At 41.6% G+C, this 18714-nt stretch overlaps 1 protein-coding gene and 1 pseudogene across 21 annotated transcripts in view; one reads left to right on the top strand and one right to left on the bottom strand.

The window, feature by feature from the left end:
- The window catches only part of LOC110493663 (SEC14-like protein 1), a 63752-nt gene extending 60128 nt beyond the window's left edge, over positions 1-3624 (top strand). For all 21 annotated transcript variants that reach the window (XM_090204793.1, XM_090204779.1, XM_090204781.1 and 18 more), the window contains one exon: positions 774-3624. In XM_090204793.1, coding sequence (XP_090060919.1) covers positions 774-879 — 106 coding nt within the window. In that variant the 3' untranslated portion in view covers positions 880-3624. The remainder of the gene's footprint in view (positions 1-773) is intronic.
- A 6057-nt stretch (positions 3625-9681) lies between these two features.
- On the bottom strand, positions 9682-10764 carry LOC149975724 (UDP-glucuronosyltransferase 2B33 pseudogene; annotated as a pseudogene).
- Positions 10765-18714: the final 7950 nt, after the last annotated feature.

Genomic DNA, 18714 nt, shown 5'->3' with positions numbered 1-18714 from the left:
AATTTAGGAAATCTGTTCCTGAGTATTGCCATGCATAATAGAAGTACGTGATGTCATACAAATCTATGTACATTTAAAATGAAAAGGTTTTCATCGAAATATCATATCTGTTTGGGCTTCTTGTGGTCAATTTGCAGTCCTACAAATGATTTGTAATTATGTTCCGGCCCCCTGACCATCTGCTCAAGACCAAATCAGCACACAGCTGAATGTAGCTGATGATCCCTGCTGTGTTTTTCTGCCTCTGCAAATTGGTTGATAAGGATAAGAAGTCTTTTCATTCGTGCCCCTCAAAACTATCACTGAAGCATGAGAGGCCATGTTTTAGTCCCCGTGGGTTAGAAGTACAACCTATTTAGTGCAGTATGCTAAATGAATGTCACACAGAGTGGATTCACCTCCGTTTGGTTTGACTTGCTGCATGATCTACACTATTCGGCACTAGACTTGACAAAACAGAAGCTTGAGCTGGGCATCATTAATACCAGACCAGGGATCAAATACTATTTGAAATTGTTTCCTATGTGACAAGAGAACATTTTTTTTTTAGTTTATACTTCAGCTGTACTTGATTGAGCGTTCCTGCTGCAATATAACCAATAAACGAGTCCCACAGGTGCAAGTCACTCCTAATGCAAACGCTCAAAGTAATTGAAAGATTTCAAATAGTACTTGCACCCAGGTCTGATTTTTAAGCCCATTTAGTATGTAGTTCTAAAACCTTAGTTAGGCCAACAATACGTTTAAATAAAATCTAACCTTTTTTCTCTCAGGGGCTCTATGACCAGTTTGGAGTCGAGTCACAGTGGTTTCTCCCAGCTCAGCCACGCTACCTCCTCCTCTAACCACTCCCAGTCCAGCTCCATGATCTCCAGGTAGAGGACTACATCTCCTGCCAAGGACTTACAATTCTCCCTCTGCTGAACTACAAGTCCCAGCTCCTCCAGCCTTCACAGTCCACACTTTCCTCCCTAACCACCTCAAACCTGTACTACTATTAGTCAGTCACAATGTGGATCTGAAGCATGCTTGCACAACAGAGGAGAAAGAAAATGTCCAAAAAAACAAAGACTTGTGATTTAAAGGGCTCCTATTTTCTTGCAGCAGTCCATGTATAGTTCTTCCCAGCTTTCTCCTGGGCTGCTGAACAGAACGTTGGCAGAACGTTTTCTGCTTGCTGAGACTTTGGTAGGTGTGGGAAGTGTCGCACCCATGGAGCGCAATGCCAGTTCAAGCAATTGTCACACTCATTTAAGGAGCTGTGGGACTGGATAAAAACGGGATGCGTCGATACATATGTGAAGACTTTACACACACGTGCACACTTCCAAGGTATTGGTGATACTGGATGCGCTGTTACATAAGAACATGGACACTTTTTATAGGTTGAAGAAACGGGATGCGCTGTTACCTGCAGACAAAACATGCTCAAACATAGGAAGACACACGCATATAGACACAAACCATAAACACACCTGCAATGACATGCAGAGAAACACAGTATTTGCCATATCACCAGTGGGGTTGGTCTCTACCTGGTGAATTGTTTATATGTAAGGATTGGGGGTAAAGCCGTAGCGAGGTATCGTTTAGAAGCAATAAGCAGAGTTCAAATATCAACTATTGAAATAATTACATTTCTATTTACCATGAAAATTTGATGTATGGAGGTTTTTCCTCATGGGTGCTATGTATAGGTGACCTTCCAGTTCCCGGGTGACCTAGATGGACAGACAGACATTTAATTTAGCTGAACTTTCATTTAGAGAAATAGCCAAAAGAAATTGCCAGAGGTTATTTTTGAAATTTGAATTGACACATTTTGAATGTGTTTGCAAATTCATCTACCAGTGTTAACCAATGACACTTAACCAATGATTACGTTTAAATTCTTGAATTTGAATGGATTCCACCCCAAAATGAGTGTTTCCCATCTGTCCCTGTCTGCAGGAATGAACCTGACCCGTAGCTAGGTGTGGTTGTGGTCATTGGTTTGAATGTGCTACTGATGGTCAGGTGAGCTTTTGCTAGCCAATGGAATGCCCCGAACTGTCAGGGTCACAGGTCTAGGTCAAACTGCTATTCTTTATAGAGGGGGAGGAAGTGAATGTTTTTTGTGGTGAAGCTTATCATTTGCTACTGCGCCATTCATGGAAATGTATTGATGCATACATGTACTTGGGCTAGTGCTGGTTGGATTGTTAGTTTTCATTGAAAGTGAAGTGGGTTGCTGCATGTTCATATTGGGATATGGTTGATTTTAGTTTAGGAGTTACCATAGTAACTACTCATGAGCCATTTGTTAGCACCATTTTAGCCTTTGTAACTAACCATGTGTATAAGAAATATATCTGCTTGGTTAGGGGACACCCCCTTTGCCTCGACTTGATGCAATGTACCCATGCAAATAATGTTCTGGACAGCCACCTTGTGCTTCTAAAGCACCAAAGACGACGACAAAAAACTGTTCCGTCTTATAGTTTCCATGTTTGTTTGTTTTTTGTCAAACTATTTTCGAGTGTTTTTAGGGGATATTTTGTGAGCTTCAAGCTCACAAAAGAGATATTGAACTTCTCTACAGATTACTGTCGGCTGTTTCAAAGGTTTGATAAGCTTTTGCCTTGCATTACAAGCTGAGGCTCTCAAGACAAGTCACCATGCTGCTGCTTGACGTTAAGAGGGCCAACGACGTGTTTGTTGATGGGGCGTTGGATCTCACTTCAAGGATTATCGGCCAATCAGGCGAGCAGCACGTCTGTTTTTAACAGCTTTTTGAGATGCTACTTTTTTAACGATGATAACGAAAACCCAAGGTCAAAGTGAACAGTCTACAGTGTGTGTCTAACTGGAATAGCATGAAATGCTTTGCTCACTGAGGAAAGGACCCGCTCAGAACGAGAGCTGTTCAGAACAAACTCATTAAGTTATTGAATGAATGGAATAATGAGTAACTAAATGTCTGTAAGGGTGTCACCCATGTCAGGACTGAGGATGTATAGTTGTACTTATTGTCTTCTGTACTCATTTTAACCTTGAAGCATGTCTAGAGAGAGACTAGCGTAGTTTCCTACTTTCCAGCTCTCTATCAAAGGAAACTCAATGTCCACAATGTGTAGCATAATATCAACACAATGTGTAACGTGCTCAACGGTTCACCAAGCTTTAGAGAAAGGTTCCAGTCCTCTTTGAACACGACATGCGTGTGAGAGGAGACGATGTTAGATTTTCCCTTTAGCTGAGTTGGAACAGTGCTTTAGAAGTGGCTCACTGTTGTGAAGACTTGATGTCTTCAGTTACCTTTCAGTTTCAACTGACCTCAACATAATGTCACTGCTACTACTGAAATGTATCTGCTATGTAACCTGCTTTGCTCTACTTGTCAACCTTCACTTTTACTTAACTCATTTACATATGAGGGCTATTTCTGTCTTGTTTGTCACCAACCATATCCTGATTTCTCCATTTCTCTCATCTAGCCTCCCTCCCTGTAAGACAACGATAATGTTGCATATCTTTATTTCCCTTGAAATTCATAATTATGTTTAAAGAAAGAACTTCAAATTAATATAAAATAGCGCCTTTCCAATTTTTCAAACCATTAAACTTGAATTATGAGAATTAAAAGTTGTCCTGTTTGTGTAACATATATCTTTCTACTTTTGATCCGGCTTCAACCTGCAATGCACGCAGCAATCTTAGTTTAAACTCAATTTGACTGTCAATGTGGATGCATTTTGTTATCTGTATGTAGGTGACTTGAGCTATCTCAGGCAAAATGATAAGCAGAAAGAGTTGAACATTGAGTGGTTGAATAGGTGAACCAATGGATGGACGGGATTACATGCAAGCTGGGGTTTTTAGACTGGAATGGAAGATGGTCTCTGAATTACAAACAGTATGCATTAATATACTGTTTGAAGCCTAAAATCTCATTTGAAAGTGCTTTCTTGGCAACATGAAAATAGTTCATTACTGTATGGGTATTGAGGAGCTGTCCAAGGTACTACTGCCTAATGCCCAGTAGGTGGCAATCATCAAATATCAAACAGAATATGCACAGTCTAATCAACATTTTATTTGTCACATGCCGAATACAACCGGTGTAGTGACCCTTACAGTGACATGCTTGCTTAAGCAAAAAAATACAAATAAAGAGCAACAGTAAAATAACAATAGTGAGGCTATATACAGGGGGTACCGGTACAGAGTCCATGTGTGGGGGTACATGTTAGTCAAGGTAATATGTACATGTAGGTAGAGTTAAAGTGACTGCATAGATAACAGAGTAGCTGCAGTGTAAAAGAAGCGTCTGGGTAGCCATTTTGATTAGCTGTTCAGGAGTCTCATGGCTTGGAGGTAGAAGCTGTTCAGAAACCTTTTGGACCTAGACTTGGCGCTCCGGTAATGTTTGCTGTGCGGTAGCAGAGAGAACAGTCTGACTAGGGTGCCTGGAGTCTTTCACAATTTTTAGGGCCTTCCTCTGACACCGCCTGGTATAGAGGTCCTGGATGGCAGGAAGCTTGGCCCCAGTGATGTACTGGGCCATACGCACGACCCTCTGTAGTGCCTTGTGGTCGGAGGCCGAGCAGTTGCAGTACCAGGCAGTTATGCAACCAGTTATGCAGTCCAAAAGACAAGTTCAAATTTTAACAGTTAGGATTTAGGATTTGAACTGCACATTTTGTACAATGCATATTTTATGAGTCTGTCTCAGTTGTGTTTGAAATACAGTACAAGTGCCACTGCAATGGAACTGCTAAATGTGAACTTTTTAGTGACACTTGGTGTTTAAGACAAAAAGCCGGAGCTCGAGAAAGATGCCCGAGTTTCCGACTTGGAATTCCAACTTGAATGATCATTCAAAACAAATTTCCCCGTTGGAGTTCGTTTTTTCACCAGTTTCCAGCTGTCTCGAAGGCACTGAAGTCGGAAATTTCCGAGTTTCCAGATGTTCTGAACGCGGCAAGCGCTGTTTGGTTCCGCCTCTGGTCTGCCCACATGGAGAGATGTCACGAAACAACACAAGGTACGACCAACGATATTTATAACTAACCCAAGACACTGTCTCGTTTACAGTGGGGGCAATAGCAGCAGTGGGCAAAGCCAAGCACGAGCTAGCGAGATCCTATTGGGGCGTTGTGGCATGTATTTGCATGTTTTCGTTAGGGAACGCCTCCTCTGAAGTGCGTGTGTGCACAAACTCAATTCGACGTTGCACTCCTTTTTAAACTTAGGCAAAGCACCAAGTCTATAAAACTTAGTGCACTGTGTTCGTAACATATTATAGTTTTGCGAACATAAATGTATTGAGAGCAGATGTTTCGAAAGAAGAGAGAATTCGGCCCAGTTTCACCTAGTTCCATCCTCTTCCACTACCCGCGACTGTACTTCCTCTCACTACCATATTTGGTGATAAGAAAACGAATGTTTCAGATTTATAGCCCCTGTGAAGTGTCTCGAGTTTCTCCTTCTGTCTGTGGTACAAACGTTATTTTTGAACGTCAGTGGTACACACAAAGAATATCTTCGCTGCAATAATTTGACACTTCTGCTTGTTGATTTCGAATAACTACATGTCTATTCTTCCTCAAGAAGAAATAGAATGGCTATATGTCAACTGTATTCCACAGCTACTCGCAGTGAAAAGGAGCACGCGCTGCTCCACCTCAACTGTGTCAGATTGTAGAACACCACAGACAGGTGTGACAGCTAGCTATCTAGCAAGCTCACATCATTTGCCAGCCTCTTGGTAGCTACAGTGCTTTCTAGCTAGTTAGTATAAATCAAGCCAGACATTACAAGAGGCAGAGCAGTTGTCTGGCACATGGAGCATTGACGGTCAGTGCCGTTCAAGATGGGAGAGGATGATTTTCTTTTCCTAAGCATGACTTTATTTTTCTATTAAAGCATATTGGATGAATGTCATTCAAATTCCATTCACTCAGTTCAATGTAACAAGCGATATGTTTAGGCAACTACTTTATGCTCAAATGGTCCCTATACCCATCATGATGTTGCTACAACCTAGCCTATGAATGAAAGTTAACGTAGGTGCACACAGGCCGAGAGATACATTTGAGGTGACAGTGACATTCAATACTGCCCCTTGCGCACTCTTGCCTGTATCAAGCTTATATTGGATTTAATCATTAGTCCAACAGTTGCAAGAGTTTGGACAAATTCAAATATGTTTATCCCCGTTTGCTTCCGTTTAAGAAACATTGTTAGAAGTGGGATGGAGGGAACGCACGGTTCGGATGTGCTAGGTGGCTGAGTTGTCGAAGCACAGCGACGTGCCTTCAAGTATGGAGGGGGCAGTGTAGCAAACCTCACTATAAGAGCCACGTTACAATTCCCAGCAACTGGGTTAACCCTTTTAGCACGATGTTTGTCTTTCACGCCAGCGATCTGAGTTGTAATTCCCTGCTCCACTGTTCGCTACAATACCAAAAGACTAAAGTCTCTTGGTGAGGTTGCTAGGTGTTGTACACAGGTTGTTTAGTATTATTGGGGTGCAAGTTTAATAACATTCTAACATTATGATTGTTGTTTTTTTGCTGGCTCGCTTTACATTTCAAAATGTTTTATCCGTTATACAGTTCATTCAATTTGTATAGTCTTAGGGACATTATTGTTTTCAAGTCAGTACAGTTCTACTATAGACTGTAAATTGGAGTGAACATGCAATTGAAATAATGGGGCAAAAGCCCTGTTATTTGAATGTTTAATTCCATTTGGATCAATTGTGGGTCTACTCTCAGATGATAAAATCTAGAAAGGCAGTACAGGACAGTCCGGCTGCATTTTTACTTCTGATACTGATGCACTGTCTGTTGCAGATCATCATTCCCCGAAGTATTTCTATATAGTGAAGTCACATAGCCCTATACTCCCAGCAGGCCTTGTTATTCAGCGAAATTTAACGCGCGTTCTGCCTCCTTTCCGACCCGAGCGGATATTCCTCGATCTAGAACCCAAGGCTTCAATATAGCCGACATATTTGTCACTTAACTTTTAAAATGTATTACCTTTCTTTGTGTGTCAAACATAACTAGTCACGATGTTTTAATCTGATTAGTCTACGTCAAAAGTCTCATGTAACCTACCTGCGCACGTTCATCCACTCCACTCAAATATAATTCCAGCATCCAAACTGCACACTGGCCATTCAATCAATGGCAAGAGACATTTGATACAAAACACCCACAAATGTAATGACATTCATAGATTGTCAAGCCAAGCCGTTGATACTGAGTAGGGAGGGATCTATTGTGTTTGTCGAGGTTGACGTACTCTATTTGACTAGTGTTGAAAACGTAAACCAAGATGAAGTCGATAATCGGTATGCAGTTCTGCATTGCTTATTGGTTGTGTGTGGTGCATTGGCACAGAAACCTGTTGGTAGGAAAACGATGCATATGTTGGCCAGATACCACAATCCCCAAGGTGCTTTATTGCTATTATAAACTGGTTACCAACGATATTAGAACAGTAAACAGTGATTTCAGCTAATCAGCGTTCAGGGCTGAACCACCTGGTTTACAATTATAGGTATCATAAAAATGTAAATCTGATTTCCCCGTCTGATTGTAGTGTAGTGAGACAGTGGCATCGACTGTACCACAAAACCATGTTGAAGTGGTCAATTCAATATCCACATTTACTCAGTTTACAAGGGGGACAATTTTTTCAGTTTTAAAGCTCATTTCCTACATGACTTATGCCATGTTAATGATAACTGAGTGAGAGTGACTAACAAAATCAAAGGGGGCCTCCTGGAGGTCAGCGCCCCTGGGTGACGGATAGAACAAGAGAAAAACTGCTGATGCTCAACCAAATGTATAAATTGCACCTTGTGTATTCTACTATTCTAGCTCTCAACAGTAAGTTGAGACCCAGACTGAGTTTCTGGCTTGGAGCCAGCCCTGCACAAGTTGGTATTTTAAACCCTATGGTTGAATATCACATATCAACCACATAACCATGTAAAAGGTCTGAATGTAGGCCTAGTTATTCTTGTTCGATACTGGATAGCCCTTGTGAGGTTCAGGTAGGGTTGTCTTGGGAGAACAGTAGTAAGTTACCCTATGACACCAGCTGAGGGACACAGCAACTGGGCAGGTGAGGTGAGACCTTTCTGCAAGAGAGAAGTTTCCTGCCAACAGTAACCCTGGAATGCTGCCAGTATCAGCTATCTCTCTCTCAGCAGTTGACTTGTGAATCTATTGTGACCGTCACTGATAATGGTATCATGTCCCTTTTCCCAGCGCCGCCTCCTTGGTAGATTTGTGTCTGACACTAGAGATGTAGAAGCCAAGCAGATGGTGTAAGGGGACCGGTGCTGTAGAATGCCTCATTACTAGTAGAAGTCTTCATCATCTGTTGGCCGGTCCAAATGTTCTCCCAACCTCTCCCCCTTGGCCCTAACCCTTTGTTGTTTTTGCTCCCTCTCCTCTCTCTCTCCTAGTGAACAGGCCAGCCGGAGGCAGCAGGTGGTGGAGGAGGACACAGAGGATTGGCAGAGAAGTCCAGACTTCACCGGGTTGGAGGAGTGGACCTGTCGTTCATCGAAGGAGATGACGTCAACGTCTGTGCCCAGCTAGTGGTGCTCCGCTACCCAGACCTAGAGGTAAGGCACTGACTTGGACCATTTCTATGCAAATTCTAACCATTGGCTGCATTTTAATGCTATAAAGCCCGAACAGACCATTTCTACACTAATGCTAACCATGGGCTGCATCTTAATGCTATAAAGTGGTTTCCTTTTCTCCTCTTGACTCATAGGCACTGTTTGAGCATACTAGATGAAAGAAAGATGGTGTTCTTTTTGTATTTCACCTGAATAGCTCTTCTGTATTAGTGTGGATCAAAGAAAGGAGACAAGGAAAGGAAGTGACTTGAAGGTATGGACACACAGGCCATGTCTGTTCAGTCATCCTAGCAGTTTGTGACCATGAGTCTTGCCTCAACTTTTCATTGCCTCTATTTTTCATTCTTAACCGTTCCAGTCCCTCTATTGGACCCGACCCTAATTCTCCATCAAGGGCTGTCAACACATTCTGTAACACAACCCATCATAATTAATGATATTTGCCAGCTTGTTTTGTTGATATATGGACCAATTTTGTTGTAATCTTATTATACTAAGACTAATTAAATGTCCCCCAGTCAGGGCAGACACAATCATTTACCCAGAGTCTCTCCCATTGGTTTTTACTGGATTAATTCACAACACAGTGGTTTTTGCATCATCCGTCCAAACAATTTCAGAATAGCCAAGAGCCACAATGAATTTTTACAAATTGGTTGCTTGAAGTTAAAATAGTTTTGAATATCCAAGGATGAATATCTGAGTAATTTTCTGAATCATAGTAATTTATGTGACAGTCACATGACAATTAACGTAGAAGATAGTAAAATACTAAATGAAAATTCTGACAAGGACGGGCATTTTAGCAGGAGTTCTCCGACTCCTCCTCAATCAAATCAAATTGACTCGATAGAACTATGTGAAATAAATCAACACAATTTCTTAAACAAAATATACACTTGTGTGATACCCATTTCCCGACAAGTTAGTCACAAATACTTGAAGCTCTCAGAAATAATAACTTTTACTTATGAGTACAATATGATGATACATTTGTATTTTCCAACACAACCTGCAGCAACAGTATTTTACTATAGCTGCATTAGGCAGGAGGAGACATCCACTGAGTGGTAGCTGTGTCGTGGCATCCTGTGGGACTCCGAGCGCAAGTCAGCAGCTTCTTTGTGTCTCATGACGAACTCGATCCAGTAGACGGCCTTGTCCAGTGGCTTCATGGAATGGTCTCCTTGCAGTCTAGAGTGCTTCTGCATGTTGAACTTGTAGGCCCCATTGTGGAGAACGTCCTGCAAGCCCTGACGGAAGATCCCTCTATTGAAACTGCCAATGTCTAAAACCTTGGCTCCTCCTCTCTCCTCCAGCTGGAGAAGATGGTCAAATTGGTCTTGGAACAGTGACAAACCCAACACCATGGTAAATGGCCTCCTTGACCACATTTGTAACCCCACACAAATGCTCTGATCTTGTCATGACCAAGGAGGGCAGACTGAGCCAGCCATTTTACCAGGAGGGTATTGTTACCCGAAATGGAGGGTTTGTCACTAACATGTCCCCACATGACTTTCTGAGGCGTTGGGAAAAGGCAGAAGCAATTTCAGTAGATACCTCCCTTGTAAGACTGACTAAGGATGCTAACTACATTATAATGACCCCATGTTCTCCAGAGCTCTGAACAAACTCTTCTAGCTCTTTTGAGAGCGGTTGAACAGGCTTACAGTAGAAGCCATCAATGTGTACGATGTTTGGCACAATTGGATGTGGAGACCCGAAAACAAAATCGGAGCGAATCAACCATAGGTCAGCTGAACGAAGCAATGTGTAATAATGAATATCTCGGCCAAAGTATTTATCACAAAGCTCATCATAGTATATATTGAACTCTATAATTTCCTGGTTAACCATAATGCCATAAAAACATATTTCTGAGCCTCTGTAAGAGATTCATATCTTCCGATAAACCTGATCTAAAAATTGGAACAAATAACTGGTGAGGGAGAAAGAGCAAAATGTGCCATACCAGCTGTGGTCCAACGAGCGCTGTAAACTAAAGGCAATCTAATATAATGCGTCAGCAAGACTTCCCCACCCAGATCTGTGAGCACCATGTCATTCCTCACTTCCACAAGGCTTTTTATGAGTTCTTTATCCTCAAACATTGCTCTTACCAAACCACACATACATTCTTCAATCTTTGAAAGTACATCAACATCAGTATTTTGTTCTCTGACGAATTTCAGAAGAAATGTATCCTCTCTGTGTTTTTGAAGGATTGTTTGCACAAATTATATAATGGAATTTTATCAAGCCCATCTATTGTTGAGATGCTTATTAAGGCCCCCCCCCCCCCCCCCCCCCCATGCCCAAAAGCCACCGTAATTCAAGAATGACTCTGATGATGGAATTTCCAAAAACAACACAGACTAACTCTCTCCACATGTCTTCCCTGGGGACATATCAAATACACCAAAACGCCTCCATCAATTAATTAATATTTGCATTATTTATTGCATTACAGCGTCAATTAAAATGCCTAATTTAAAAAAAATCACCCCTAAGATGACATTAATATTCAAAAAAATATATACTGTATATTCCGATAATTGTTATTGTATCATAATGTTCTTACTAAAGCAGGGTAACTAAATTCCAGGACTCAGGACCATCTATAAACCTTTTGGTAGACTTAAACACTAAATGTTATTTTTAATTTAAAAAAATAACTCAGCCTGTGTAACATGACAAGTCGCAAAAGAATGAGGAAAAATCCCAAAGACTTTGTCATCGACTTCAGATAGATACCGTCAGCTCCAATGGATCCATCACTGGGGACCAAGATATAGATCTCTGTTCAATGATTAACACAATGTTTTACTTTGGAGCCAACTTTGTCAAAATAGGTAAGTCAGAACACTGTAGCGAGAGTTGTGCAGGTCAGTGGAAAGATATTCTGGGTTAAACAAAAGGCCCTCCTGAGACATCTAGAAAGACCACACACACACGAGAGGGAAATAACATTTGATCAATCACATCCCCTTTTGACAATGAGTATGCAGTACAGTATTGACTTCGAAACACAGACTCAGGTCTCTACCTCACAAGACCAACAGAGACATTATGTTTTGCACCAGAATCAGTGCGGCTTTAAAGGGATAGTTCTGTGAAATTACATATTTATAAAAAGGAAAACCCGCACACTGAAAAAAAGACAGGTGACCGACCCTGAATTTAGTCCTTATTTACTTTTCATATTTGAACTGATTGTAAGCACTTAAGTCAAGGTCGGTCACCTATCTTTTTTCAGGGTGTGGTACTGTATATACTCTTGTTTTTTAATGCTTGTTTCTGAAAAAAACAGCACCTGGACCTAGACACACTGCTGTGCACAAGCGTTTCTCTTTCTTTGTTTATATAGTACCAGTCAAAAGTTTGGACACATCTACTCATTCAAGGGTTTTTGTTATTTTTTTCAATTTTCTACATTGTGGAATAATAGTGAATACATCAACACTATGAAATAATACATATGGAATCATGTAATAACCATGACAGTGTTAAACAAATCTAAATAGATTTTAGATTTTTCAAAGTAGCTACCCTTTGCCTTGATGACAGCTTTGCACACTCTTGGCATTCTCTCAACCAGCTTCTTGATAAATGCTTTTCCAACAGTCTTGAAGGAGTTCCCACATATGCTGAGCACTTGTTGGCTGCTTTTCCTTCACTCTGCGGTCCAACTGATCCCAAACCATCTCAATTGGGTTGAGGTTGGGTGATTGTGGAGGCCAGGTCATCTGATGCAACACTCCATCACTCTCCTTGGTCAAATAGCCCTTACACAGCCTGGAGGTGTGTTTTGGGTCATTGTCCTGTTGAAGAACAAATGATAGTCCCACTAAGCGCTAAGCAGATTGGATGATGTATCGCTGCAGAATGCTGTGGTAGCCAACCTGGTTAAGTGTGCCTTGAATTCTAAATAAATCAGACAGTGTCACCAGCAAAGAATCCCCACACCACCACACCACCTCCTCCATGCTTCACGGTGGGAACCACTCCTGCTGAGATCATCCGTTCACCTACTCTGCGTCTCACAAAGACACGGCGGTTGGAACCGAAAAATCTCTGATTTGGACTCATCAGACCAAAGGACAGATTTCCACCGGTCTAATGTCCATTGATCGTGTTTCTTGCCCAAGCTACTCTCTTCTTAGAATTTGTGTCCTTTAGTAGTGGTTTCAATTGGACCATGAAGGCCTGATTCACTCAGTCTCCTCTGAACAGTTTATGTTGAGACGTGTCTGTTACTTGAACTCTGAAGCATTAATTTGGGCTGCAATTTCTGAGGCTGGTAACTCTAATGAACTTATCCTCTGCAGCAGAGGTAACTCTTGGTCTTCCTTTCCTGTCCTCATGAGAGCCAGTTTCATCATAGCGCTTGATGGTTTTTGCGACTGCATTGACTGACCTTCATGTCTTAAAGTAATGATGTAAAGTAGTTTCTCTTTGCTTATTTGAGCTGTTCTTGCCATAAAATGGACTTGGTCTTTTACCAAATATGGCTGTCTTCTGTATACCACCCTACCTTGTCACAACACATCTGATTGTCTCAAACACATTAAGGAAAGAAATTCCACAAATGAACTTTTAACACGGCACACCTGTTAATTGAAATGCATTCCATGTGTACCTCATGAAGCTGGTTGAGAGAATGCCAAGCGTGTGCAAAACTTTCATCAATGCAAAGGGTGGCTACTTTGAAGAATCTGAAATATAACGTATATTTAGATTTGTGCTTATGACAGTGAACCTTATAACAGTTGTTATGCTTAATAATAAGCCTAACAACTGTTATGCTTATAACAGTGAACCTTTTTTGTGGGATACACATGAGGCAATTCTAGGTCTTGTGGCATATTTTGGTTAAACTATCCCCAATTAAATTGAATTGCAACCCTTTGCATGCACAGTGCATTCTTCCATCACATGTACATCTGATTCTCAAGATCTTGCACACTAATGCGATGCTATTGAGCCCACACTACTACACTGTCTGGGTTGAAAAATTGGTGGCCATCGGGGCAAATTTGAGGCTTTTTGAGCCTGACAACAAGCCATCCTCAAAAAGGTTGGAAAGTGACAGTGAAGATGAGGCCTCAGTCTGATGTTCAAGACGTGGACATTGAGGAGATCCAGGGAGAGGACATGGATGCCTGGGAGGAAGACAACTAGAGGTCGACTGATTAATTGGAATGGCCGATTAATTAGGGCCGATTTTCAAGTTTTCATAACAACCGGAAATCTGTATTTTTGGACACCAATCTGGCCGATTTAAAAAAAAATTATATATATAAATAATTAAAATTTAAAAAAATAAACACCTTTTTTTGACTAGGCAAGTTAAGAACACATTCTTATTTTTATGACGGCCTAGGAACGGTGGGTTAACAGCCTTGTTCAGGGGCAAAACGACAGATTTTTTACCTTGTCAGCTCGGGGATTCAATCTTGCAACCTTACAGTTAACTAGTCCAACGCTCTAACCACCTGCCTGCCTCTCATTGCACTCCACGAGGAGCCTGCCTGCCTTACGCGAATGCAGTAAGAAGCCAAGCTAGCATTAAACTTATATCTTGTAAAAAACAATCAATGGTTGATGATATTACTAGTTTAATCTAGCGTGTCCTGCGTTGCATATAATCGATGCGGTGCGCATTCGCGGAAAAAGGACTGTGGTTGCTCCGTTTTCCTAACCATAAACATCAATACCTTTCTTAAAATCAATACACAAGTAAATATTTTTAAACCTGCATATATAGTTAATATTGCCTGCTAACATGAATTTATTTTAGCTGGGTGAATTGTCACTTCTCTTGCAACAGAGTCAGGGTAAATGCAGCAGTTTGGGCCGCCTGGCTCGTTGCGAACTGTGTGAAGACTATTTCTTCCTAACAAAGAGGGCAAACTTCGCCAAATGGGAGATGATTTAACAAAAGCGCATTTGCGAAAAAAGCACAATCGTTGCACGACTGTACCTAACCATAAATATCAATGCCTTTCTTAAAATCAATACACAGAAGTATATATTTTTAAGCCTGCATATTTATCTAAAGGAAATCCAGGTTAGCAGGCAATATTAACCAGGTGAAATTGTGTCATTTCTCTTGCGTTCATTGCACGCAGAGTCAGGGTAAATGCAACAGTTTGGGCCGTTGAATATAAGGTTCCGTATTTCACTGAAATAATAAAGGTTTTGTTTTCAAAATGATAGTTTCTGGATTCTACCATATTAATGACCAAAGGCTCGTATTTCTGTATATTATAATTAAGTCTATGATTTGATATTTGATAGAGCAGTCTGACTGAGCGATGGTAGGCAGCAGCAGGCTCGTGAGCATTCATTCAAACAGCACTTTCATGCGTTTTGCCAGCAGCTCTCCGCAATGCTTCAAGCATTGAGCTGTTTATGACTTCAAGCTTATCAACTCCCAAGATTAGGCTGGTGTAACCGATGTGAAATGGCTAGCTAGTTAGCGGGGTGTGCGCTAATAGCGTTTCAAACGTCACTCGCTCTGAGACTTGGAGTAGTTGTTCTCCTTGCTCTGCAAGGACCGCGTATTTTGTGGAGTGATGGGTAACGCTGCTTCGAGGGTGGCTGTTGTCGATGTGTTCCTGGTTCGAGCCCAGTTAGGGGTGAGGAGAGGGAGGGCAGCTATACTGTTAAACTGGCAATACTAAAGTGCCTATAAGAACATCCAATGTCAAAGGTATATGAAATACAAATGGTTTTAAGAGAAATAGTTGATGCTTCATAATTCCTATAATAACTACAACCTAAAACCTCTTACCTTGGAATATTGAAGTCTCATGTTAAAAGGAACCACCAACTTTCATATGTTCTCATGTTCTGAGCAAGGAACTTAAACGTTAGCTTTTTCACATGGCACATATTGCACTTTTACTTTCTTCTCCAAAACTTTGTTTTTGCATTATTTAAACCAAATTGTCAATGTTTCATTATTTATTTGAGGCTAAATTGATATTTATTGATGTATTATATTAATTTATTGATGTATTATATTAAATTAAAATAAGTGTTCATTCAGTACTGTCGTAATTGTCATTATTACAAATACACTTTTAAAAAATCAGGCGATTTAATCGGTATCGGCCTTTTTTGGTGGTCCTTCAATAATCGGTATCGGTGTTGAAAAATCTTAATCGGTCGACCTCTAAAGACAGTCTATAAACTAAAGCTTTGGTTATCATTTTACAGATGTATATTGTAAAGGTTTTTGGGAGATGCGATGGATCATTTGGGATCATTCAATATTTCCTTTATTTTGTTGTTCAGTGTAATCATCCCATGTGAACTGAAAATGGTTGTCTAGCAATGATCAACATCCAATTTAAGCGCTTGAAGAATTGTTTGCTTCAACAAAGTATTGGGTGTGAATACTTAAGGAAATTAGATATTTCTGTATTTCAACTTCAGGAGGCTGAAGAAATTTGGCTTGTCACCAAAAGCACTCAGACTTTTACAGATGCTAAATCGAGAGCATCCTGTCGGGCTCTATCACCACCTGGTACGGCAACTGCTACGCCCACAACCGTAAGGCTCTCCAGAGGGTAGTGAGGTCTGCACAACGCATCACCGGGGGCAAACTACCTGCCCTCAGGACACCTACACCACGCGATGACACAGGAAGGCCATAAAGATCATCAAGGACAACAACCACCCGAGCCACTGTCTGTTCACCCCGCTATCATCCAGAAGGTGAGGTCAGTACAGGTGCATCAAAGCTGGGACCGAGAGAAGCTGTTTTTCAGTATATCTCAAGGCCATCAGACTGTTAAACAGCCACCACTAACAGTGAGTGGCTGCTGCCAGCATACTGACTCAACTCCAGCCACTTTAATAATGGAAATTGATGTAAAAAATGTATCACTAGCCACTTTAAACAATGCCACTTAATATAATGTTTACATATCCAACATACTCATCTCATATGTATATACTGTACTCTATATCATCTACTGCATCTTGCCTATGCCGCTCTGTACCATTACTCATTCATATATCTTTATGTACATATTCTTCATCCCTTTACACTTGTGTGCACAAGGTAGTAGTTGTGGAATTGTTAGTTAGATTACTCGTTGGTTATTACTGCGTTGTCGGAACGAGAAGCACAATCATTTCGCTACACTCGCATTAACATCTGCTAACCATGTGTATGTGACAAATAAAATTTGATTTAATAACATGTTTTCAATTTGTCATTATGGGGTGTTGTGTGTAGATGGGTGAGAATTATTATTATTATTTTGAATTCAGGTTGTAACACCACAACATGTGGAATATGTTTAGGAGGATGAATACTTTCTGAAGGCACTGCATTAGATATAACACAGGCATACGTTTATACCGGTGTTCTCTGCTGTCTGTTCCCTGTGTCCACTACCAGCTGCTGTATGAGGACAGTCAGATGGTGACCCTGACAGCCCCCTACATCTCAGGGTTCCTGGCCTTCAGGGAGACTCCCTATCTGCTGGAGGCCCTGCAGCGCCTGGAGACGACCCAGCCCCCCCTGCTACCTCAGCCGGCTACCTCAGCCGGCTACCTCAGGTCAGGGTCTGGCCACTTTGGCATTGGAGATGTTTCGGTTTAACTGACGTATTTACTGTTATACTCAGAACACTAATGTTTACATTTAGTTCAATTTACTAAATCTCACTCTGACATGTCTCATACTGTCTAACTTCTGTTGAGACTAAATGTTCTGTTTCATTGATGTTTTCGGTTTGCTGTGTCCAACTGTTTAGCTGTTCACCTCAGAGCGATGCAGCTCTGGGTGTTAATGCTTTTCTTTTCAGCTGTCCAATAACCCTCCGTCTTCCTCTCCCACGATGTGTGTCCATAAGTCAGCTCTGTGCCATCCATACCTTCCCATTCTCCTGTGTTAGTCACAGCCCACACACATCACTCACTCCCACCTCAAGTCGGGTTCCTATCCACACATGCACACACACGCAAAACACCTCTCCGGCGCAAAACACTCACACACACACACACGATCAAAACCAAACACACACACACACACTCACTGTCTTCTGCCTAACACATGCACACTGCCCTCATGAATTTATCACTGACATTTAGCCATGGACACGGACATTTAGCCATGGACACGGACATTTAGCCATGGACACGGACATTTAGCCATGGACACGGACATTTAGCCATGGACACTGACATTTAGCCATGGACACTGACATTTAGCCATGGACACGGACATTTAGCCATGGACACGGACATTTAGCCATGGACACGGACATTTAGCCATGGACACGGACATTTAGCCATGGACACTGACATTTAGCCATGGACACTGACATTTAGCCATGGACACGGACATTTAGCCATGGACACTGACATTTAGCCATGGACACGGACATTTAACCATGGACACGGACATTTAGCCATGGACACTGACATTTAGCCATGGACACGGACATTTAGCCATGGACACGGACATTTAGCCATGGACACTGACATTTAGCCATGGACACTGACATTTAGCCATGGACACTGACATTTAGCCATGGACACTGACATTTAGCCATGGACACGGACATTTAGCCATGGACACGGACATTTAGCCATGGACACTGACATTTAGCCATGGACACTGACATTTAGCCATGGACACGGACATTTAGCCATGGACACGGACATTTAGCCATGGACACGGACATTTAGCCATGGACACGGACATTTAGCCATGGACACGGACATTTAGCCATGGACACTGACAGACCAGTCCCCGCTGTTTTATGTACAGCCACTCAAATGATTTCTACATGGCTTATGATTCACAGCAGAAACATGCCTGTACAACCACCTTGACGCTAACTAATCAGTGAATGGGCGGTTGACACAGTTCAATACATCCAGCCAACAAAATCTCACGAAGTCTTGGGAAAACTCTTCTTTTGTTAGCCTGTAATGAAGAAAGACCTCATGCTTAGAAGTACAAGGGACAGCAGAGAGCTGCTTTGAATCTTGTCCATCTCTCACCGTTGCCTCTTTCTGTACTTGCCCATCTCTCA

This window comes from Oncorhynchus mykiss, chromosome 17, assembly GCF_057628025.1.
Source record: "Oncorhynchus mykiss isolate SJ-2025 chromosome 17, ASM5762802v1, whole genome shotgun sequence".
In the NCBI taxonomy this organism is placed as follows: domain Eukaryota; kingdom Metazoa; phylum Chordata; class Actinopteri; order Salmoniformes; family Salmonidae; genus Oncorhynchus; species Oncorhynchus mykiss.
This window is presented reverse-complemented; position numbering and strand designations above follow the sequence as displayed.